This window comes from Tympanuchus pallidicinctus, unplaced genomic scaffold (assembly GCF_026119805.1).
Source record: "Tympanuchus pallidicinctus isolate F22 unplaced genomic scaffold, pur_lepc_1.0 scaffold16, whole genome shotgun sequence".
NCBI classification, from domain to species: Eukaryota; Metazoa; Chordata; class Aves; order Galliformes; family Phasianidae; genus Tympanuchus; species Tympanuchus pallidicinctus.
Window position 1 is genome coordinate 16,575,147 of NW_026294679.1, and position 24,296 is coordinate 16,599,442.

The 24,296-nt window shown below is 39.7% G+C and overlaps 1 protein-coding gene and 1 long non-coding RNA gene across 3 annotated transcripts in view; both read left to right on the top strand.

The window, feature by feature from the left end:
- The first annotated feature begins 1,012 nt into the window (after window positions 1-1,012).
- On the top strand, window positions 1,013-1,743 carry LOC128078194 (uncharacterized). Its single transcript, XR_008205366.1, has 3 exons — window positions 1,013-1,056; window positions 1,163-1,320; window positions 1,723-1,743. It is a non-coding gene; the product is annotated as an uncharacterized LOC128078194 (long non-coding RNA).
- Window positions 1,744-15,317: 13,574 nt separating this feature from the next.
- The window catches only part of ERCC6 (ERCC excision repair 6, chromatin remodeling factor), a 46,255-nt gene continuing 37,276 nt past the window's right edge, over window positions 15,318-24,296 (top strand). Inside the window, exons 1-6 of one of the 2 annotated variants that reach the window (XM_052677241.1) lie at window positions 15,318-15,408; window positions 15,624-15,857; window positions 16,523-16,571; window positions 16,721-17,154; window positions 20,643-20,763; window positions 23,051-23,159. In XM_052677241.1, the coding sequence (XP_052533201.1) occupies window positions 16,557-16,571; window positions 16,721-17,154; window positions 20,643-20,763; window positions 23,051-23,159 (679 nt within the window). In that variant the 5' untranslated portion in view covers window positions 15,318-15,408; window positions 15,624-15,857; window positions 16,523-16,556. The remainder of the gene's footprint in view (window positions 15,409-15,623; window positions 15,858-16,522; window positions 16,572-16,720; window positions 17,155-20,642; window positions 20,764-23,050; window positions 23,160-24,296) is intronic. The other variant, XM_052677242.1, reaches the window with a different exon arrangement.

Consider the following 24,296-nt stretch of genomic DNA (forward strand, 5'->3'; position numbering starts at 1 on the left):
TGCACAGATTGGAAAATAATGAAGCTGGAACACTGCGATTGCTTGGGAGGTGACAGCACTGAAAAACAAAGAGATCTTAGAGCCTGAATTAGGGCAGTGGGAAAGATCAGCTTGCACATACGGCAAGGGGTTGGGTTACATGTAATTGCTCCTGTGAAGAGTGGGTGGTTTGCAAGTGTTATGACAGCTGCAGAGCAGAGGATGTCTCAAATATGAGACAACACAAAGCTGGACCAGAAAGCAGGGAGGCACAAGTCACTGAACTTGCTAATGCAGGGCAAGTACTTGGTCCCAAGGCACTTGTGCTGTGCTGGGACTCCAGAAGCAGTTATTTTTATCAGCACTTAGGCTCGTCCATTCATTCCCTCCTCACAGGGAGGGAATACGTCCATTCACTGCATTGATCTGTGCATTAGCCATATCAGTGGGACCTTCTCACATCTAGCAGCTCTAGACTAGAGGATGGTGGTTTCTGAATATCTATATTTATTGTTTTAACAGTTTTCATCCTCATCACCTGAAGGCAGAAAAGCTTTGATTGCATGTTCTTAACATGACAGGCTGTTTCGACAATATAATCAGTGTTCAAAGTTTCCTGCAAGTGCACAGTTCATTACAGTATGATTTTAACCTTTAAGTGACTGATACACAACCTCACCTTTAATTTCATCTTTACATTGTTTATCTAGCAATGTATTTGTCAACCAGTTCTGTCCTTAACTTGTCCACATTTTGTATCCCCTCTCAGTTTAGCTCAGGCTGGACAGGCATAATTGCTTTCAGTACAGGAGGCCTCTCATTTTAGTCCTGGGGGAACCTGATTCTAAGCAGATGTATGGTAACTGTTGAGTTGTAGCCTGAATCACTGATTGAGCACCTGAGGAAAGAACTGAGTCAGCCTGTGAGCACAGGTGGAGGCAGTTCTGTTGTGTGATCAGAAGCCTGGCTGCACTCCCTCCTAGACCCCATTTAAGGGCTTACTACCACTGGGGTGACTTTTTCTGGAGATCTCTTTCTTGTGGAGTTTCCCTTACTAGCCTGGATTTTCAGAGTTTGGTAAGCAGTCCTTTTTTTCTTCCCTTATAATATCTCTCTATTGCCCCTTTGTCATTGCACCTCCTGTATCACTATTTCATCATGTTTATGTTTCTGATTGTTACAGCAGGATTCTAGAACCATTACCACAAAATGAAAAGAGCTAGATTGTGCCTTTAAGATTTGGAACCATTTGGAGCATCAGTATGCTACCTGTCCTGAGCAGAAGTTCAAAATGTGATTCTCCAAAGTGAGAGAAGATACTGCCCTTCCATCAACTAAGAGGTAAAGGTTCTGTGTATCTGCCCTGCTCTAACACATGTTTCCTTACAAAACTAAGGTTAGATATCTCTGCCCCCACATCCTGAAACAACAGCTTCTGGTTCTGCTGATGTTCCTTCTCCTGGACTCTGCAGAGAGCCATCTTTGATGCAAAGCAAAGCTGTGCCCAATGCATCATAAACTTCCAACTATATCGAGAGATCTAGAGCTGATGTCACAAAAACCCAGCATCTCTCACTCCATGCCTCTCTGCCTTTGTGGAATGGGCAAGCAGCTGGCACAGTGATTTTCTGCAAAGGGAGGCAAAGAAGTGTACAGTAAGCCATCACTGCTCACTGCTTTGACAGATCTAGCACTTTCAGCACAGACATTCAGGCTATTTGTCCACCTTACCTTTCCATTTAGTTCTCTAAGAGTTTACCTGACTGGAGACTGAGAAATTAAGTCCTTCCACTGTAACTTCATGAGTACAAACCTGACTCCACTAAGAGCCATGGGAGCATTGTTACTGATTTTTCTCAGGCCATCATTCCACACTTTTCTACTGACAGAATAAAGCCCTCACTTTGTACCCTGCCTCCATTCTTACTAGCGCTCACACATTCTCCAAATCTACAGCACAATTTGCACGAGAAATTCTTTGGTTTTTTTCTCCTTTCCCATAGTAGCACAAAATTGGCATTTGACAATCTTGGTGTTTTTGATGTCAGATATAACTCATGAGATAGACACTGGCTTTACTGATTAATCTTACTTATGCACATGTCTTATTTCTCCCTTATGACTTGCCAAGAGCATTTATTTCTGCTGCAAGAAGAACAAAATCTCATCTATGTCTCTGGAGCATTACATATTGCAGACTCTGTCTCTTTGGCCCTCTGCATTAATTTTCTTCAAATGACACCAAGGGGCCAATATGTTAAGTTTGCACTATTGGTCTGACAAAATTTTGGCTTCTATTTATAATCATTTGTGTAACATGCATCAGTTTGGGTTAGCTTAGACCTATTGTGGAGGGAATTGCTCTAGCACAGATCATTCCAAAACTGCTTTCACTTTCTGTACTTGCTGAGGCTTGTATTTTTGATAGAGTGTAAATTGTATCAGGGATACTGACAACTCTGTAATGTAAAATTAGAGGTGTATGCTGGAAGGCTCTATTTTAACACAAGCTTTTTTCTCTTATTCTTCTTAAGAAGATTTCTTTGTAGAATTAGGTATTGATCCCACCCTATTTGTTGGACTTCATTCACATTTGCATGATACCGTGGCCTACTGGCATAAGCAGTCTAAAATCATATGAATATTATGAGCAACAGTACAAAAGATGCAACAGGGGCAATTCTAATTACATAGCAGGAGAAAAAAATTATGTTCAGTAGAGTCAAACACTGTGGCAGGGCTCTTCAAGATGTTCAGGAGTCTCTGTCCCTGGGGATATTCAGTGTTTGACTGGACACAGCCCTGATATAATCATCTGCTTTAAGTGCAGATAACTTTCAGAAGTCCCTTCCAGCCTTGACTATTCTATGCTATGAGAAAGGTCCCTTAGTTGAATACAGACATGAGTGCATTAGATGCTGTGTAACATCTCTGTTTCTCAAGCATGCTCACTCATCTCACAGGAAGGTCCATCAGATGTCCAATCTTTATAAACATGTCCTGTAATACAGAACAGGGAAGATCCAGCCTCCTATATCTGCAAGTTGCATGCCAATATATACAGCAATTCCCATTCCTGAGAGCCACAGGACATGCACTACACAGAGGTGAGAGAAGAGCATTAGCTCATCTGCAGCGAAAGGCAACATCCAATCAAGTATACTTCTCCATCAGTGCTAGATAATGCTGGGCTGAGTGACCAGTGAATACAAAAGCACCCTTCTGCATTATGAGTCCCTACTGCTTCCCTTCCTTCAGCAGACAAAGTCTTTAGGTACCAGAACAGCCCTGTATCTAGTCACCCAACACTAACCCCAGCACAGGAGCCAGGCTTGGAGTACTGGCACACTGCACAGGGTCTGGTATTCCCCACCACACAATTGTTCTGGAGTAAAAAAAAGTATCAGGATTTATTCAAATTGTACAAAACATGGGATAAAAAAACAGATTTGGCAAATATATTGTATTTAAAGATAATTTTTTTTTTTTTTTTTTTTTTTTTGCTTTATCATCTGGACACAAAAGTCTAACATTGCTCCTTATGCAGTATGCTCCAGGATTTAGGAATATTATAGTTGTATGCGACCCATGCAACAGGGCTTCTGATGTTTCTTTAGGCTGACTAAACTAATGAATTTATCTGTCATAAAGTTCTTTGATATTTAGTCTAAAATTTGATGGGTTTTGTTTAATTTTATCATAACATTTCTGGTTATAAATGAATGCTGTCCCAAGATACTCTACAGGGAAAAGGACTGTAAAACAATGTATCTTTATTCAAAACATTTGAAAAACACCAAGCTTCCATAGCAGAGAACCAAGGTCACTCCTATTCAATAAAAGTAAAAATTCCCTTCTCCCTACATGGTTGACTGTGGATATGCTGAAATAACACAAGATTCCTCTAGCTGCAGGAGCTGGGAGGATGTGCAATCTAACAGATCAGGCTGCTCATCTTGGGGGCTCTTCCAGGAGAATTTACTTGAACATTCCTGGGAGTAACTTGGAAGCAACAAGATGCAGGAATGTGAAAGAGTTGTGCCACAGTCCTGAATGGACTGAATATAGACTTATATTTTATTACAGGGCTTAATAGTTCAGTTCAATATGCACAGAAGGAACAGTAATACCTTTTGTATATACCTAATCAAAGGTGTTGCTCTACTTTGCTATACCTAAGCAAATGTCAAAATACAAATCAAAGTTCCTACCTCCTAGATATATAATATTGTATCAGGAATTAAAGTACATCTAAGTTGAAAACACAGGACTCTTCAGTAAGGAATCTAGATCTACAGTTCCAGGAGTTGATTACAAGCAACTAAGAAAATAAACTGAAGAGGTAACTGATTAATCCATGCTTGAAAAAGCCCAATAAATTTTTGTAATCTTAACTGCCATAATGAAAAACTCCTCAGCAGAGGCTCTATAGAACCTGGATCTGCTCCAGTGAAATCTATGGAAGGTTGCTTATGGATTTTAACCAACCAGGATCGAATCTAAAAAGATTCATTCACACAAAGAGCCTCACTGAAGCCAAATAACTGGGCTTAATCTAGGCTGCCTGAGATATTTCATTACAGATGTAACTGATGCCCTTTGAAGATAAGGGGATACTTAAGTCATTGGACTCTTTTTTGCTTTTGACTGTATCTGCATAAATCTGGAGTAATGGCATTGACTTCATAACAATCTCAACCCAGATTTACAGTGATGTCAGCAGGAGTAGCACACAGGACCTGCTTGATTGCAAATGAGTACTGAACCATTTAATTGAAATGGAATCGTAAAGTAACAAATGGGAAGATATTTTCTCAATTGCACTTGAGATTATTTTTAATTTGTGGTTACTTATTAATGTAGCCACTACAGTTTAGGAATTCATATAAATCAGCATAACTTATGTGAGGAACTGACCATGCGTAATTAAATCCAATTGTTGCTTTGTTGTTTTTTTGTTTTTTTCTTTCTGGGAAACCAAGGCCCCTAATTCTATAGGGTGAGCCAGAAAGTCCAGTCTGCTTTGAGAATGTATAGATATCCAGGATTTATAGCACACTGAAATTTTCTTCATCATAAATCCTTCCAACTCAAACAGATCAAAAAATGAAGTGTAAGGAAAATTATGTTTTTTCTTAGGTAGATTCTCAATGCTTTATTTCAAAAATATTAGAATTTATGAACAACAACAAAAAAAGCCAAAATATATATGGGAAGAGAAAATCCTAGGTGTAAAACCTCAATGTACTTGATAAGTCCTTTCTTCTGAAAAGGAGCATTTTTGAGATACCTTTTTTCCATCAGATTCGTAATACCAAAGCATAAGCTAACAGCAAATATGTTAGGGTTATGCCATACTTTTAAAAGTTATTTAATATAACATTAAGAAATCACTTGAGTTCCTGGCAAACTCTACTCATTTCTTTATAAATGTTTAAGGCCTTGAGGGCCCATTATCATCATCTAGTCTGATCTTCCACTAAACAGCCAGCCAAGAATTGACTCTCATTAGCAGTGAGTCTCTGTATACCCAGGCTGGACACTGAAGGGGGGGGGGTTGTGCTGTTCTTCTATTCCAACTCTACCAAACTAAATTGGTGGAAATTCTTAAAATAAATTTATTTGCTCAGTCATCTTAGGGAATTACACAATATAGAGCTAGGATTATACAACAGAATAGCCACTTACCTCATAGACAATCTTCACCTTTTTCACCCCACTCCAACTTGCATCTAATACTGTCTACCATTATAACTCTGCCTCCAGGGGCACGTGATGGAGGTATGGTACCTTTTAAACCTCCCAACACATGCAGTTAAATCTCTAGACTAAGGTCCCTCACTGAGGCTCACGTTGGGTCATTATATCACAGAAGACAGAATGCAGGGGCATTATTTCATCAGTGATGTCAGTAGCAAGGACAACTAGCCAGATCCTATTTCATCCTCCAACAGACTCTTTGCCTCAGATGTTATGGTGTTAGGAGATCCAGGGAAAAATCCAGAATGCCAGCCTTAGATCAGATCACATAGAGGTAGTATCAAATATGTTCTACCACAAGCAAAAACATTAACAAGCCACTGTAATGCAGCAAGATGGAAAATGCTTCCCTATTCTTCCTACAACTGATACTCTGGGCCTAAACTGCAGTCTTGAGCTTCACAATAGTTTGATGAGCCTTTTGGCCTCAAGTTTCTAATTCCAAATTCAGGACCTCGAATCAATATAAAACAGTCCAGCTGAAATTATTTTCTTGGCCTGTTATTTGACCATGTCACATACATTAAATCTGAGCCAAAGACAAATCAAGTTCAAGCTGTGGTTCAGGTTTAGTTTTAGGTCCAAAGGATGCCTGTGCTTTGATTAGATAGAACATTAACAAGTAATAACAATATAATAATTTGTAATAACTTTGTAAAAAATACAGTCACAGATGAGTCAAAAGAAGAAATGAATCCTCTTGCTGATATTGACTTAGAATAAAAATGGTATGAAAACTTTTGGATCTTCAGAGACATGGAAAGTGATCCAAAATGCAGCAGGATTTGTTTGGCATCAAGCTTCCAACTCTGACTTCTTCCTAATGAAAATCAGCATTGTATATACTTCAGCATCTTTCCCTAACTTACATAAACTGATTTCAACCAATTTAAAAAACAAAACCCTCCCAAACTACCCAAGTTGAGGGGCCTCTGTTTTTGCAGTTCCAATATTTTTGCTAAGACATCTACTTCGTGACATTTTAATTATTCACAGCGCCAGGGCTTTGCAAGTGGAACACGCAGTGTATTCTCCATTCACTCATTCATTAGTTTTAATTAAAGCTTTAATTTTATTTATGCTGTCATGGACTGATTAACAATTTGCAGCACAAACCAGGAAGTCTTAAACAGCACCTTGAGAAATCTTCCTTGGTCTAAACAGAGATCTGCTATAATAAATACAGATCTGCAGTATTATGTTTGCAAGGCAAAAGGAACCACATCAGCAGCTTTCCCAATGCAATTTTCTTGTAGCTCTCTAACAAAACATATCTTAAGGCCTTAGGTGAGAATCACAAATGATGAGGTGCCCAAGGGATACAGCAGAATGAAACTGCAGGCAGACACTGTGCAAGTTCCTTTCTTAGAAGCAGCATATGGCTGAGCTGGCACAGCATGATGCATTAGGAACAGGGGATAAAGTCTCACTTCAGCAGAGACTCAGGACATTTTAAGTGCTGCCAAAAGGACAAAAAGCACTGCCTGGAACTTGTTAAAGAATAAATTCAGACAACAGCACAAATGACTCTAAACAGGCCATGATAGCCGTAACTTACACATTTTATTATTCTTTTAAATTCTTGCCATCCATTTGAAGTGTCTGTAACTTGCACCTTCTGACAGCAGACCTTCTGTCTCTTAAAACCTTAATCATAGTGATCTGAGAGCACCTGGGGCCATCAGCCTGTATGTTATCGCACACTAAAATTCAAAGATTTGAATCTAATGAAAAGAGCCACCTCTGTACCCCTGCATCACCTTGCTCAGCAAAAAATTCTGCTCCCCAGATCTTGCAATAGCCCTTCTCCCAGTCTTCTAATCTGTTCTTTCTTCTCTGCCTCCTGCCCTACTTTTCCTTCATACATCTATTTCTATTCTCAGCTGCTCCCCTCATCTCTGCCTCTCTTGATTCCTCAGCAGTGTTTCACCTCTGCTACATGCATGAAAAAGATAATTTTGCAGCACTTCCTTTCTCCTTTCTCTGCAATGTGTGGCTGTGTTCTTCAGCTGAGGCAAAGGGCATGTGAGTGCAGGAGAAGTAAAAGCATCTCCACTGAACAGCACGGTATGGACAGATTAGCTCCTGGGATCTTCTTATGACACTGCTTCCCTTCTCCATGTGCTACCTTTACTCCTGAGAATAAGGAGCAGGGGCAAAAATATACAATCACAACCATAATCCCTCCCCACTTTAGTGTAATTAACTTGCAGGATTCTTAGCTAGCTGGTCTGTTACTTTAGAAATGTATCTTTCAACTCTATGCTCAAAAAAATACATGCATTATAGCCACCTACGTTAAATTCCACTGCTATGGAGTTCTCAGAAAAGTATTCAAATTTTTGCAGTCCTTTCATGGAACTTGCAAAATGCAGTTTGCAGGTATAGAAACAGTCCCACTATGAGTCAGGGAGCTGTGCATTAACTACTCTTTGTACAGCACAGGATCCATGCTGTAACTAGTGAAGGTAAAGGGATAGGAGGTTAGAAGGAAACCCCCTGAGGGACCACAATGTTTCCCACCTACCCACCTTCATTAAGTCAGTCACTGTGATTTTGCTTATAGGTTTGCAATTATGCAGAAGTAAATACAGAGTGAGGCACTGACATTTTATCCTCATGGTCTCTGCTTTGAATGCAAACCAAAGGCAGCCAGGTAAACCTGTATGAGTGTGTCAGTGTCAAGTGAAGTGAAACAACACAAACCCTCTATCCTTTGGAGCAGCCTTTACGCAGGAATTCAGCAAGGATCTATTTATAGAGGCACAGCTACTTCCAGGCTGTCTGCATGCAGCTCTCTCAGGAGAGCCCTGCTAAGACAAAGCAGAGCAGTGCAAGCCGAATCTGCCCGCCTCATCATGAAGGTTGAATTTCACTCCGGTCAAGAGCATTCTGGGCAACAAATGAGGCCTCCCATAATGTATTCCAATAAAAACAGAGGCTTTAAAAAGAAATCAGTGTTTTGTTCCCTTCCAAGACACATAAATCGTTGTAAATTGTGCTATTTCAGGAGTCTTGCTGATTTCTTTTAGGCCATGACTCCCTCTAGTGTCAAAGCAGGCACGGTCTCTTTTGGGTCTATTGAAGAGGTGAAAGACTACAGAGCAGTTTACATCTACATGCTTCTCTTCCTGACACCATCTGACAGCTTAAACATGGACTCAGCACGTACTTAAAACTAATATATATGGGTTTGCTTTTTCAAAAAGTGCTGAGAGCTATAAAAGATAGATAGTAAAGATAAAATGTGAACCGGTGATCCAGCCGCAAGCTCAGGAACATTCTTCTACAGAGCTTGTTATGGTAGGATGTCACTTGTCATCTTCCTTTGGACAAACATGCTGCCCAGATAAGAAAAAACATGGAGTGTTCCTAAAAATTGGGTATTCTTAAGAACTTTCATTATACATGAGCCTTAGACCAGTGATGTTTGTTGGTAACATACACACGAAGAAATATATGTAAAAGATGAACAATCTACCTTAGAGTAGTGGGAGAAACCTTGACTTCTGGAATTTGTTCCCATTTGACTTTTCCAACCTAACAATCAACTAGGAGTAGATTTCTGCATTTAATTTCTTAAATGTACCATATCAGGGAGAGCAGGGAGGGGAGAATAAAAATATTTTATTTCTTTGTAATATAAGAAGTACTGCTGCTTGCCAACTACACAATTATTTTCAAAGGGCATAAGTTGATATATTGGCTTTATTACACTGGCATGGCTCTGAGAGAGATACTTGCCACTCAACTTTCTGGTACAAAGACACACAGATGCTTTATGACTGTGGATGGAATTCCCATTTCTGCCAGTGCTGCCAGCAATTCTGTACCCTCCTGAGAAGTAATGTAGGCCTTAAATCACTTATTATCCATTTTCACCACAACTCTACAGTGTTAACGTTCTGTTTTAAAAACGTGCTTGTGCCTCTGTATAGCATTTTCACCATTAGTGCAGAAACCTCGTAGGATGTTGGCTCAGACCCACAGCTGATAGTTTATCAAGAAAGGAAAGCAAACTGAAGATAAACATATATACACTAAAATCTGCTGCTGCCGTATGTTTGTTCTCTTTTTCAGAATAGTGCTGCCTTTTGGCAGTAGGAAATTCTATACCTGCCTAACTAATCCCTATAGCATTGTGTTGGGATTTTTATCTTCTAAAAGCAGCCTTGGGCAGAATGAGCATACCCAGCTGATCAGCTTGGTCACAGTGGCAGCATTTCTAGGAACACCCATGGCACAATTAACAGCTCAGCAATGTTTCAGCTGGAAAATGCAGATGTCTGAAGAGGTACAGGAAAATTAGTTCCCCAGAAATTCAGTCAGGATTTTACAAATATGCATTTTAGGCTTATTTTAAAATCCCATTAGAGTTTTTCCTTCGCTGTTTTTAAAGGCCAGGCCCTTATTTAAGTACATGTATATGGTTGGGTTTTTTTTTTTCAAAGTATCTTTCAGGCTATTTGAAATGTGGTTTTCATTGCAAAGGGAATTACCCTTTAGACACCTTACCAAGTCAAGTTGTGGATTTTCTATTGTACATTGTATTTAAATCAAAATGTGATGTCTTGCTAAGCCATCTGTGCTACCTTCTCTCCAAGACACCGGCTTGATATTGGAATTACTGAGTGAGAATGTTCGCTGTGTGTCACACAAGAGGTCAGAAAAAGTGATCTAATGATCCCGTCTGGCCTTAAGCTCTATGAATGTATGAATAAATGAAAATATCAGATCTAAGCACTTTGTGACAAGGGATGTCTTTAAATATTTAGCAAAGCTCCACATCCATAGGGATTCCTCTATAAATAAGAGTAGCAGTCGCATGCCTGTGGCTCAGAAATCTCAGATCACCTTAATGCTTGTGATGACAGCTCAAAGATGTTCAAATGCTAGGGTCACATAATTCTGAATATGTAGTGGTTCAAATTACCCTTTTCTTGGCTGGTCAGTCAAGCCTTTCTGCATGATAGCTGTTTTGTAATCAGTTGCACTCCATGTACAGGATTTTCTGAGAACAAAATCCATAAATGTGTCCTACCACTGTGTCCTTCTTTAATCTTCAATTTGGCAAAATACTTACTGAAATCTGTGAAGGAAAGGTTTAATTAAAAAATCAAGAATGGTGATTTGGCCAAGTATGAGCAGATCACACCCTTAGCAGCACAACCAGGTCACTAAGGAGCCTGAGAAAATCATCTCCTAAGAGCCAAGGGCTTACACATGGTAGGTTATTACTGGGTGCGTTGGGTATACAGGCTGGGTGATGAAGGGATGGAGAGCAGTCCTGTGGAGAAGGACTTGGGATACTGGTGGATGGAAAGTTCAACATAAGCTGGCAACATGCACTTGCAGCCCAGAAAGCCAACAGAATCCTGGAGTACAACAAGAGAAGCAGAACAAGAAGGCCAAGGAAGGTGATTCTGCTCTTCCGGTCCACTCTCATGAGACCCCACCTGCAGTATTGTGTTCATCTCCGGGACTCCCAGCACGGGAATAACATGGAACTGTGTGGATCCAAAAGAGGCTATAGGTTGATCAGAGAATTGGAGTACCTCTCTGTGTTGAGAGGCTGAGAGGGTTGGGGTTGTTCAGCCTGGGTCCAAGGAGACCCAGCAGACTTACAGTACTGAAAGGGAAAAGCTCAGGAGAGATTCTTTATCAGAGTGTGTAGCGATAGGATAAGGGGTAATGGTTTAAAAATAAAAAGTGTAGATTTAAGTTAGATACAAGGAAGAAACTCTTCACAATGAGGATGGTGAGGGCCTAGCACAGGCTGCCCGCAGGAGCTGTGGATGCACTATTCTTGGAGGTTCTGGTTCAAGTCCAGGCTGACTGGGGCCCTGGGCAGCCTGATCTAGGGGGCGGTGTCCCTGCCCATTGCAGAGAAGTTGGAACTGGATAGTCCTTAATGTTCTCTCCAACCAAAATTGTTCTTTCATACTGTAATTCCATGTTTCACGTAGAATTCCTATGCCATGACTCTCCAGGTAAGATTTTACAATAGGAAAATGAAAAAAAATGACAATAAAAATGAAAGCACTGCCTCTTTCCATCTTTTCACTGACAGTATGTCACAGATTTTTTTTTCATTACCCAGTTCAGAATCACATAAACAAATTGCTTCCTTTCGAAGTTGTTATTCTACCCAAGCTTCCTTGGAAGCATACTTGTACTTCCTCACAGACCACCAGAACAGACAGCTGAGCTCTGAGCTATTACTTTACACACTTGGCCAGGATCCTTTCCAGCATTCCTACAAGGCTGATAGAAAGCAAAGAAGTCCACCCAGTTTTAATCTGCCAGCCTTGCTAATTCATGTAAAAGAGTATAATTACTGAGTATCAAAAGCTGCCAGAACCAGCTCCAGCAAGGATTAAATGTCATCATTAATGCATGCATGCTAAAGAGGGGAAGGTTAGGACTATGTTAACATTTTTTTAAAAACTAACCAAACAAGCAGAACATGTCCTGCCCAGAAAACCACACTGACAATGATTTGGCAGAGTAGCTGCACTGGAGCAGCAGTCATCTACATGTAGCAAAAAGAAAAAAGAAAGAAAATGAAGGTAAATTACACAGAATGCTTGAATATAATACTGAGAAGCATGGATGCGTGAGACTCTATTAGTGACTGTGTAAAAGGATCAGAAGTCATATGTATATGTATCTGAGAAGATACTTCTGATTCATCAGAGGCTAATTTTCTGTGTGAAAAATGACTACATGGGAGATATCATTTCAAAGACATGCTGTTATATAATATGGATTTTGTATTTTTACAGACTTTTTAGTGAATAGTTCCAGAAAACAGCTCAGGTTGGAAAGAGATTAAAACCATAGATCTTACCCATTTAGGCAGAACTATGCATTAAGGTAAAAGAGAAGAAGAAAGAAATTTAAGTGCATCAAGGATGGGTCACCACAGAATAGTTTTAAAGGCCAATGGAATCTATCCCCATTATGACTTTAATGGAGCCAGGTTGATTTTCAGCCGCTGGAAGATTTGGTTCCATCAGTCTTCAGTCAAATAGCCTACATCTACACCACCTGGGAGATTAACAGTTTGCAACAGATCTGTTGCACTACATACTTAATATTTAAACATCGCTCCCAGTGTACGTGGCATTTCAGATAGACGACATTGAACAGTCTCTGCCTGAAAAGCCTGCCACATTTTAAAGTTATGGTTTCAGAGCCATCAGAATCACCATCAGAAATGCTTTGTTCTGCAAGTACCTGTCTCAAACCAATAGTATTGTTCAATTATAGCCTCTCACTTTTAGACCTAGTATGACCACATTAGAAATCTGTAAATATATAACAAAATATTCACTCATTTTCCTCTCAAGCTTGGGAAAGAAGAAGCTTTTCATTGGAAAACTCCTCTCCTGGCAAATAAAACAGCTCTCTTTTTTTTTCTTGTTGCAGGACAGTTTATCTTACCTCCTCATTAATCAGTTTCTGGAAAACTGTGCCTACACCTCTGTACAGCAGTTCAGTTCTGACAACAGCTTGATGTTGCTCTGTCCTTAAATGTCCCCCAGTTGCTGCTTTTCTCAATCTGCTGAAAGACTTCACACTCCACATTTTCAGTCATTTCAGCAATTACAAAGCACTATTCTTCGCATTTAGAACATAGCAACAAATGTTAAAAATAAACCTCCTTATTCTAGTCTTTAAGTAGAAAATAAAGGACATTTGGGCATTTGCAGTAGTAGTACAGGAGCTAAGGAAACAAACAAGAGCATATTGACTGACCAGTTTGTTGCTTTTGACCTTCCAGATCTTGACATTACAGAACATAGATGACAAGTTCTGTGCAAGCTCTTCCAGAGCTTGGGAAGAGGAAGGAATAAGGCATGGAAAGATGGGGAAAGAACATATTCAGTCAATGGCTTGTAATATTTGTTATGAACAAAGCCAGGCCACTAGCAATTTTCAGTTATTCATTCAAGCTTGGCACCAGTGGGTATTAAAGGAAGAGGTCGAATTTCTCACAGAGCTGGCACATGGAGCACTCAGTAGGGTATAATATTTTATGTAGCTGTCAGTGCTAGTGATTTATGTATAAAAGAAACAAAATTCCTACTCTTGGATCAAGTGCATACGGACCATTTAGGTGTGTTAAATATGTCATAAATTTGTCAAAAATGTTTGTTATGTTTGAAATGCTTGAATCAATGAGTACTTGATTTATCAACAGTGTTTTACCACAGCAACCTGGGTTCCATCAGTGCACTGTAGAAACATGGGTTGGGAAAATGTCAGACAACCACTGTCTAGAGGGGCTAGAACTTTCCTAGTACCAGAAACTCCATGGAGCCATCATTGCCAAGACTGCATCCAGTGAAGGGCAGTGAAGATGGCCACAGGGCTGGAGCGTCTCTCCTATGAGGAAAAGCTGAGAGCAGGATTGTCCAGCCTAGAAAAGAAAAGGCTTCATGGGTGATCTTATCCATGTGTACGAAAGCTAAATGAAGTACATAAAGGGTATAAAGAAGACAAAGTCCAAATAAAAAGTCTATTAAATGGTATCTTCTCAGCTGTACATCCTAATCTACATCCTTACACTTTCATGTTTGAAACAACATTATGTCTTCATGCACAAATATGAACTTTGCTGCTCCTCTACTGAACAGCTGTGACATTTCTGCATTGTTACAATCCCAACTTTCACAAGCTTCTATATGAAGGTGACTAGGATAAGTGCTAACGGCCTTATGTTGGTTCTGATTGGATATTAGGAATAAATTATTCTCAGGAGTGGTGATGCACTGGCACGGGCTGTACAGGGAGGTGGTGGATTCACTGTCCCTGGAGGTGTTCAAGAAACATGGAGATGTGGCACTGATGAACATGGTTAGTGGGCATGGGTGGGGATGGGCTGATGGTTGGACATGATGATCTTAGAGATCTTTTCAAACCTTAGTGATTTCATTATTCTAACCTGTAAGAATAATGATTCCTTTGGATCCAGTATAAATGTATCATCATCACTGGACAAGCTCTCTTTCTACCTTTGGTCTGTAGCAGGTTATCCAAGTTAGATGTGGGAAGAATACGGCATCATGACTCCATCACTTTCACACACTCACTCCATCCCTCAAAAATCCCCAAAATATATATTTTTTGTTTTGTTGTTGTTGCTGTTGTTAATCTGCATTGTTTCAAGACAGTCACTCAATAAAAGATGACCACAGGAATACATGCAGGGGCAACTCAAAGGCAGCTGAAGAAAGCAGTTCTGTGGTTTAACTGAACCACAAATCACCTCCTGGAGTCACAAGTTCAAATCTAACTGCTCAGTACTCACTCAGCACAGAAATTCCAAACGTACTGCATGCTTATCCTATCACAGTTGGCTGTCGGTTACAACAGTCTAGCAGCAGTTCTGCAGCTGAAAGAGGAGCAGGGCCCAGAACCGTCATGGAGAGAGAGAAGGAAGAGGGAAGAAGGGACAGAAGGCCTAACGACTTCTGGAGAAAGTTTAATTTTGCTTCTGTCACTAGCACGCAATCAGGGACACTGAAAGCACTGAGACTGAAAGCACAGCCGCACACCTCCCAACACAACGCCGCGCATGCGCACTCGCGGCAGTGCCGGAGGCGGAAGTGACGCCGCAAAGGAGCGGCGGATGTGATGGCGGATGTGAGGGTGGCGGGTGAGGTGGGTGCTGAGCGCTGCAGTACAGCGGGACTTCGCGCTTAGGGGCAGTGAGGAGACGAGCAGTCGGAGCTTATTGCCTTCCCATCTCACCAAGGGCTCGTTCGCCAGCCGTGAGGGACTGCTGCGTGCCGCGTTGCTGTCGCAGCCACACCGGCCCGGGCTGTTCGCGGGAAGGTGGGGTGGTATAACGCTGTGCTAACAGTGTTGGTGCTCAGGGCCTGGCCTGCTGTGTGCTTCGGGGCTGATGGAAGAAGAGGGTGAGCAGGAATCCGGCCCCGCGGGCTGCCGTGCTGGGAGGGGATGCTGAGCCCCCCAGCCCAGTCAGCGTCCTCATTGACTGCGCCCTCATTCACAAAGGTTGTTCCTCCCTGAAGTTGAACTAAGCCCCTTCCTTCACAGAGACACTCCTTCTAAAGGCTCTGAACAATACCAGCACCGAGGTTGCCGTGGTGAGTCTTTCCCTGTTAGTTGTTAGGGCACTGTGTCCTGCTTCAAAGCTGAACTGTCAAACTGAAGCCTGCAGTGGTTCGCAGCAGTGCTTTTGGTGGCAAGTTTCCTGGTCTGATTCTCAAACACCTGGTCTGTTTTTTCTTGTCTGTTAAGAAGCTTTGTATTGTGATTTTTCTCCAGTAACTGTCCTTTGACTTCTCCCTCTTATTTTCTTATCTTATGAAAAGGTAAAAAGTTGTATGTCAAGCAGGCACGCTTTTCTAGCTGTACTCTTACCAACAGCAAATACGGAAACAAAACCAATTTCCTGATTAGGTTTAACGCATCTTTTTGTCTGTGTTCAGCTTGACTGTTTTTTTCCATGCTGTCCACAGAAAACTTATGTTAGGCTGTTTAAAATACTCACTAAATACTAATGGTTTGCTTTTTATGCTTGAACTCTTTTACTATTTTGAATGCTTGTACTTTTGGTTTAGGGTATTTTATGTCATGTACGATTTTGTTATTTTGTCCTCAGGAGCATGACCGTTCATGCAAGGCTCAGTTCACTCTGATGAGGAGAGTAATAGTTACAAACTTTTTTTTTCTTGATATCATCATTTTCTAGGAGTGCATCATGCTGTAGACTTTAAGATGTTTTTGCTACTCTTCCTTTTGATTGTAGAAATAGTGTGGAGAGAGAAACCTTTGGATGGAGGATGCCTCACAGAAAAGTGAACTACCAGATGTTTTGAAATCACAATTTCACATGAAGATATGTGCTTGTTTTGCTTCTATTTGGGCACCATCTTCATGAGGAACTTTGCGCATGAATATTGTTATGGTGATGTGGTTCTTACTATTCTTTGTTGCTTTTGAACAGATAATGCCAACAGAAAGCAGCCACCTACCAGACAGTATTCAAGAACAAGACTCCATTACTAGTGTAAGCAATATTTGCCCCCATAATGCTGAAGAATCAGGAACTGAACAAGAAAATGGCATTTATGACAGTGACCTGGGTAATTGTTTTGGAGTTCACAACTCTGACAGCAAGCCATCCACTTCTGTGGCAGTTCCCATGGAGGTGCCCAGAAGAGGACAACCCCTTCTGCATATCAACAGGCAGCAAATTCAGTCCGTTTCATATAGTGCACAGGCTGCTGAGCTCAAAGGTTTAGGAGTTGATGTGTATGACCAGGATGTATTGGAGCAAGGAGTTCTCCAGCAAGTAGATAATGCAATTAATGAAGCTAACAAAGCAACAAAAATAGCTGATGCTGAAAAAGAATATCAGTCAGTGCTGGATGACTTAAGGTAAGTCTTCTGTCCTTGATGTTGTTTTCTGTTACTGGTAATCAAATTATGCTTAATGTCTCATGTTTTTAAAAGCTGAAAGATTAAAGCGTTTCACTATCGGAACAATGAAGCATTGCTCTTATTTGACCTGTTCAGTCATGCATCATGGCTTTAGAGACCTGAGATACAGAGCGCATCTCCTTTTTTCTCCTTTGTTGCCCACTGTACTGCAGTGCTAGTTTGTTTCCTGGGCCGCAGGTAACTGCGTTGTGCTTTGTTGTTCACAGTTACCACAAAAGTATCACTTCTTCAATCCTGCATGCTTCATGTGGTTACCTACTTCTACCTTGTTTCAGGAGCTTGTTACAGTTATTTTCTGTAACTTGGGTGACTCCATGTCGTCAGGGTACTACAACCAGAAAAACCTTTGTTCTGGTTTGTATAAAGTCCTCAAGAATGCTTTTGAATAATAAAATGCTTAATGTGATATATTGATAGTAGAAGACCCTGAGAGGTAGGGGCCACATGTCATTGTGTTTTGATCTTAGAATTTTCTGTTTCTAATCTCATTATAAAATTATTGTGTGATATTGTAGAATTACTGTGTGATAAGAGTTATTTATGTGTGCATTTTTCACTGAGCTGTGTTAGTGTTCTCTTCTAGTTTCTCTTCTAGTCTTCAAGAGTACTGTATGCCTCCATTGTTTGCTTGAACTCTTATGGAGTGCATAGAACTAAGCATATGTATTAGTTCTCCAGTTTGGATGTGGAGAAGTAAAACAACTAAGTATGTGTGTAAAACTGGAGCTTGATTTCAGATGTTATGTAGCAGAAGGAAATAATGATTAGATGGTCATTGAGAAGCTGAGCATAGCCAATGCAATTTGATTTATCCAGATATTGAAAGAGTGATGCACAGCCCTATCAGTTGATTGATATTTTCTGTAAGAGGTATCCCAGTGTTTTTCTTAACCCTGTATTTTCATCTTCCTGCTTACAGTTTTAAAATTAGATTTACATGCAGGGATACAAATTGTGTAGATGTGCAGAAACCTTTATAGAAGGGTCTGTCTAAGTCTGAAAGTTGACTTTGAGAAAATAAGCAGAGATACACATGAGTTGTTGAATGGAGGGACCAGCAAAAGTGCAAATGTGAGTAGTGTGTGATAGTTGATGGTTCTTTAACACTGAATAACTGTAGGTAAGCCTAGGTGAGAAATGTTTTTGAGAAGTTTGTATACAGTTCATAGCAGAAGCTGCATGATGGGATAACATCTGCACAAGTTTAAACAGGAAAAGTAGAAGAAAAAATTATTGAAGTTAATTCTTTCAGTCCTGTTAAATAAAGCGTTGTGGAAGAAGACAGTAGCAGTGTATAAGAGACCCTAGGTCCAAGGAAGCAAGGACCAATAGATCAAAGACCTGCAAGAGTATAGTACAGTTTAAAGCAAGAAAAAAGACTGAGAAAGAGGTTGGGATGGTTCAGAAAGGTTTAAGGGGAGTGAAGGATTGAATGTGTGAAGATAGCATTGATAGCTGGCAGATCACATCTAGGGAAACAGTGATAGAGTCCAGACTGGAGCTGAGGAGTTCTAAGTGATCAACAATTTCCTCCCTAAGAATTAAATGAACAATGTAATGCACTTCTTTGCATATAAGGGGAATAATAGTTGCTTTGTAGGCACGAAGAATTTTCTGGGACATTTTCATGAAGCTTTGATATGCTAATTTGTATATCCTTGTGAAATATTCTGCTATTTAAATGAAGAAACAGATAAATTGCTTTTGATAGTGGGGTAGTGCCTCCCTGCAAACAAATGCAATAGTGAAAACAAAGGAAATCAGTTTATAGCTATTTTATGTAGAAATGAGAAAAATAGTAGGACATAAGTAAGGAAATTTTAATGTACATATGCTGTTAATTCTTTCAGATAGTTTGATTTCTTGAAACTATATTTATACCTCTTGATCTAAATAAGCATCTGTATATAATGACATCAAACAGTGAACAGTTTTACAAAGTGGAAGCAAACAGTTTCTCATTTAGATTATTGTATGGTATCATAGAATCATGTAAATTGGAAGACACCTGCAAGATCATCAAGTATGAGGTTTAACAAAAGCAAGCGTAGAGTCTTGCATCTGGGGAGGAATAATTGCATGCACCAGTACAGGCTGGGGGATGAGCTGCTGGAGAGGAGCTCTGCAGAGAGGGACCTGGGCGTCCTGGTGGACAACAGGTTGGCCATGAGCCAGCAGTGTGCCCTCATGGCCAAAAAGGCCAATGGCATTCTGGGGTGCATTAAAAAGAGCGTGTCCAGCAGGTCGAAGGAGGTGATCCTCCCCCTCTACTCTGCCCTGGTAAGGCCTCATTAGGAGTACTGTGTTCAGTTCTGGGCTCCCCAGTACAAAGAAGACAGGGATCTCTTGGAAAGAGTCCAGCGGAGGGCCACAAAGATGGTGAAGGGCCTGGAGCATCTCCCCTATGAAGAAAGGCTGAGGGAACTGGGTCTGTTTAGCCTTGAGAAAAGACGACTGAGAGGGGACCTTATCCAGATTTATAAATGTCTAAGGTGTGGGGGGCAGAGTGGTGAGGCTGAACTCTTTTCAGTGGTGAGTGGAGACAGGATAAGGGGAAACAGCCGGAAACTGTAGCATAGGAAGTTCTGCACAAATGTGTGAAGGAACTTCATTACAGTGAGGGTGATGGAGCACTGGAACAGGCTGCCCAGGGAGGTGGTGGAGTCTCCTTCTCTGGAGATGTTCAAGACCTGCCTGGATGCCTACCTGTGCAACCTGCTGTAGGAAGCCTGCTTTGGCAGGGGGGTTGGACTCGATGATCTCTGGAGGTCCCTTCCAACCCCTACAATTCTGTGATTCTGTGGAGTTCTGCCTTCAACCTGACCTATAAAGCCCCATCACAAAACTGTGTCCCTCAATGCCACCTTCACGATGTCAGAACAGTGCACGGAGTGAAAAGAGTGAGCTCCAGATCCAAGTCCTGAGTCCCAAAATTTGTTTAATAGAAAGTCTTCCCTTTGAAGACATATTGAACTGATAAGAATAGTTACAATGCTTGACTACTGCTTGTTCCATGCTGCTTCCATCTTTGATGCTTGTCACTGTAGCCTGTTTTGTGTTGTTTTGTTGTTGTTTTTTTTTAATTGTATTCTGTTTATCTTTAGTAGCAAAATCAGCCACTTCATTCCATTATTATAATCATCAGGCTTGTGGCTTCTGAATACTAAATAACTGTGGTTTGTTTAGTGTCATTTCCTTTGACATTTTAATATTAGTAGAACTTTGTTTACAAATATTTATTAGTGTTTACATTTTTAAAGTCTACAATGTTTCTAGTGATGTTTAGTCATAAAGTGCTTATTTAACTCTAGTCCTTTTTAAATCTTACTTTAAACACTGTGGAATTTTTAAATTGTCTGAATTGAGAATGTTCTAATTTTCTTTACTGCAACTGAATAGTACATTGCAATCTTCTTGTTTTTCAGATCATGTACAACATCTCTGAAACAAATAGATAAAATTATTGAGCAACTTTCACCTCAGGCTGCCAACAACAAAGATATAAACAGAAAATTAGATTCTGTAAAACGGCAAAAATACAACAAGGTGATTAGATTACTTTAATTTCCTGCTGACGATATTTAGCTTATGCTTTGGCTTAAGGTCTGGATTATGTGATATAATTGTTGTGATTAATTGTATAGAGCAGAGTCAGTCTAAAATTGCTGTTCTTTCCCTTTTAAAATGGTTTAATTTTCTACAAAAACAAAAAAAGCAACAAATTGAACTAAAGATGTAAAGGGAGTGGGGGAGGAGGCTGATGTTGGCTTTTTGTTTGCATGTTTATTTGGGGGTGGAGTGACTCTTAAATTTTAGACAAAGCTGTAAAACTTGCTTGGAAGACTGATTTGCATGAAGTTAACTAAACCCTTCCTGGTAGTATTTCACGAAATGATAAAGCATTGTTAGAGCATGATTTGAGAGTTGGTCTAAATCTCAGCTCTCATGGCCTTCATTTCCCGTATTCCTTTTCCTGATGCTCTTTCACTGCATCTTTCTTGGAGTAATATGCATCATTGTCTTTTGTGAGCTGTTGTAACTTGCTGGTATGACATAAGCTGCTCTAGTTTTTTTCCTGCTGTAGTAGTTAGCTAAAGGAGCTGTAGAGCAATCAGGCATCAGTGTAATGTAAGCAGTACACCTGTACATCTGTGAATGGGAAGGAGAAGGGAGAAAAGCGAAACTTCTGATTAGGAATGTAGTTCTTAGATCTTCTCACTGTCTCATGGAAATGCACCTAATAATTTCTGTAATGATTGCCCAGCTCAAAAACTTCCTGTCCACACTTCTGTCCAGTCTCGGGCTTTTTGCCACTGACCCCATTCAGTTGTTTCTTTTTAGTTATTCTTCTGATCATTTCAGCAAGTGGGATAATGTTGTATTTACAGTTTGGCCAACTGAGGGGGAGCAGGAGCAAGCAGTACTGAATAGTGGCCCTAGTCTAGCAACTTACTATTAGGAATAAGTAGTTGGAAATATGGGAAGATATATGATATCATACTTAAACGTGAAGTGTCATCAAGGAATTACATGCTATGTTTTCCTGATATCCCATTACTTGAAATCATGCACGTTAGTAGCAGATAAAGTTCATAACTCGTTGGAAATCTGTTGTTAGCCATCTATAATGGCTTTTGAAGTGTAAAAATCAATCTCTATATGAAAATCTAATCTGGAAAAGTGATCTCAATATGCTCAAGATTCTGGTTAAGTCATAGTGTATTTGGAGGCAGGTGCTCTATGTGAAGCTCATCTTGAACTGAATATGGAGAATTGCCTTGAAGTACTTTCCTTTTTGTCGTAGTTAAAAAGAAAAAATGAAAAAGTTGGAATTGCTCCATTATTCAGATAAATTGGAAATTAATAACTGTTAGAGCTGTTTCCTTAGAGCTGTCCAGGGAGTGTTTTGTAATGTAAATTCTTCAGTAGCAAGGATAATGGTTGGGTAGGAGGTAATACATTGTAATATACACGAATACACTATGCTTTGTGATGTGAAAGGTGCTATGTAAGGACTTGGGCAGGCAAGAGCACCTTCCTTCACGCACAAAAAAAGCTGATTGCATCATAAACTTCATTTTTATTATTTACTAAACTATGTGCCTCTGTATGTGGGAAAATACTTTGAAAAAGTAAAGTTACACATGAGGAAAGTTGCACTGCCTGTGTGTTAGTGTTGATGTCTGTAATGTTGACTAATGTCTGTAGTGTTGAATTTTTTCACTTATTTTTCAAAAGCATTTTACTTTGTAGTTTTTGCTGTTAAAGTAGCTGCACCCATTCCTGAATTAGTTATGTACAAACATACATTAAGATGTCTGACTTGTGTTTTTTTCTTCCTTTCTAAGCAAACATTCCAAAACTTCTGGGTGATAAATAAATCCTAATGAATATTATAATTGGTTTAAATAGATTATTCGCCAGTAATTCAGTCTTGCAAATCATGGACTTTTTTTTTTTTTTTTAATATTCCTCACATATCTCACTAATCCAAGGGCTGCTTTTGGTTGTATCAGCATACTTATAAAATGACCTTGAAAAATGGGCATGAAAATGCATAATGACCATGTGAAATGTGTGTATAAATAGTAATGTCTTACTGTGTATTTTTAAGATGATTGTACACATAAATTTATGCATATTTTGTGAGTTATCAATCACAGACACTTTGTGACAATTTTGTGCTTTTTAATTAAATGGGATACTTTGAACATTTGAGTATGACTTTCTGGTAGAAAATACTGTAAATGTTATAGCTTAAGTATTGTTTAAAAGGATAGCAGGATCCTGAAATAGCTTGAAGTTTTAATAATGTACCTAATTGTCATTCAAGGAGCAACAGCTAAAGAAGATCAAAGCAAAGCAGAAACGTCTCCAAGCAGTTCTGGGTGGAACTGAGATTCTTGATAAAGTAAATGAAATTGAATTTGAGGATGATGAAGGTATGTATGGAAGAAGGCTGAAACTTCTGCTCTACTTTGGCATACTGCCTTTTGTTGTTTGAAGGTAATTTGCAAGATCTTTGCCAATAAAGAAATACATTTCAGTGGCTTGTTTTCAAAGAGAGTGTTAGGAACACTCATTTTCTGCACCTGCAGAATTGCAAATCTTGGCATATTCATGTGGGAAGTTTTAAGAAACGGATGTTAATCCTTGTTCAGCTCAGTAGGGATGACTGATGCACATTAGAGTATTGGGCTTAATAAATTGGAAATCTTAACATTTTTTCACAGCTAATTTGATAATGATGACTAGCATCGTGATTGAATTACATTTTATATGCTGGATGCTATCAGTCAGCATTAACAAAATTGTTTTTTTCTTATTGTTGAAAATTATAGTTAGAAATGTAAGAGGGGAATACTTTATCAGGCTATACTACGTTAAAACAAAACAAAAAAAAGAATAGAAAAAAAAACAGCTTCCAGAGCAATATGTTTGTTCTCTGAGTTTCTTATGCAAATGTTCCACTGTTTTCTTTTTCACTGCCCTCTACAAACTGAGATTGCATTTTGTAACTCCAGGTTAACTGTATTTCACTCTCCATCATTATGTGTGGTATCCAGAAGGGCAGGTTTGAACCTGTACAATGTTGTCCTCTGCACTGATTCCTCTTCCCTTCCCCCTCATTGTGCTATATCCTTATGCCCTGTGTCCATTGCAGATGTGGATTCTGAATCTCAGAAGGCTTGTATTCCTCTCCTGATTCAAGAAACTTTAGTGAGAATGAAAACTTCAGTAAACTTTTCTTAGCAGGAAATCATCTTAAGCTTTTTTTCTTCTAATGAGTTTACGCAGTAAAACTCTGGCACCTAGTGTGATGAAATGTGGCTAGAAAGTGTATGGAGCCGAAAATGAACAGACAAAATGAAGTTAAACAGTTCCTATTGTTTGAGAAACTGATGAGCTGAAAAGGGAGGAGTTTCAAGCCAGATGCATCATCTTTATGCATTAAACATGCTTTAGTGATAAATACGATGCTTTAAATAGCATATAGAGTAGCATACCATGCTGGCAGTTCTTTTGTAGCTACTGTGAAATTTTGGACCTTAGTAATAGATTCTAGGTTGGCATTTCCC